This window comes from Sinocyclocheilus grahami, unplaced genomic scaffold (genome assembly GCF_001515645.1).
Source record: "Sinocyclocheilus grahami isolate Dianchi unplaced genomic scaffold, SAMN03320097.WGS_v1.1 scaffold2392.1, whole genome shotgun sequence".
NCBI lineage: Eukaryota > Metazoa > Chordata > Actinopteri > Cypriniformes > Cyprinidae > Sinocyclocheilus > Sinocyclocheilus grahami.
Window position 1 is genome coordinate 19,110 of NW_015507571.1, and position 860 is coordinate 19,969.

Genomic DNA, 860 nt, shown 5'->3' on the forward strand with positions numbered 1-860 from the left:
CACACACACACACACACTCACTCTCTCACGCACACACACTCACTCTCTCACGCGCACACACTCACTCTCTCACACACACGCACACACTTACTCTCTCTCTCACACACACACTTACTCTCTCACACACACTCACTCTCACACACCCACACTCTCCCACACACACACACACTCACTCACACAGACACACCAGCCGGTCAAACTCAGTTCAACTCTCTCCTGTTCACTGAGACAAGAAGCTAAACATTCCACTACATAATCACGTGTAACTTTGTGTGTGTGTGTTTAGGGCGTTACTGAAGTTCTCTGTGAAGCCTGCGATCTGCTGGGATGGAAGAAACCGACCAAGATCCAGATAGAAGCCATTCCTGTGGCTCTGGAGGGTATGCAGCTCCTCACACACACACTCTCTAACACACACACATAGGGCTGGGTATCAAGTTCGATACTTTTTAGGCACCGACCAAATTGCCTCAATACCATCGAAAAACATCTTGTCGTTCGGTACCAAATTTCGATACCTAAGGGGTTAAGCTCATCAGCGTCAGTGAGCCAATAAGCCTGCAGCACTAGCCGGTGTGTTCAACTAGAAGAGGTGTGACGCAGATCGATCAGTGTTTGACATCCGCGAGAGCGATTCGAAAGCACACGGAGCAGTCTGCTCTCGTGGTACTGTAATACACTGATCGTTCTGCACAGTCGGTCCGCATCAAGTCGAACACACCTACTAGTTTACACTAGTTACACTCAGAGATTTGGCGCACACGTAAGGCTGTAGTGTGAATGTGTCCCAGCCCCCACAGACCTGACAGACACACACACACACACACACACTAACAGACCTGACAGACACACACACACAC

At 49.5% G+C, this 860-nt stretch overlaps 1 protein-coding gene across 1 annotated transcript in view; it reads left to right on the forward strand.

The window, feature by feature from the left end:
* The window catches only part of LOC107574927 (ATP-dependent rRNA helicase rrp3-like), an 11,793-nt gene extending 11,354 nt beyond the window's left edge, over positions 1 to 439 (forward strand). The window contains exon 2 of the mRNA XM_016261350.1: positions 287 to 439. Coding sequence (XP_016116836.1) covers positions 287 to 424 — 138 coding nt within the window. The 3' untranslated portion in view covers positions 425 to 439. The remainder of the gene's footprint in view (positions 1 to 286) is intronic.
* The last annotated feature ends 421 nt before the right edge of the window (positions 440 to 860 follow it).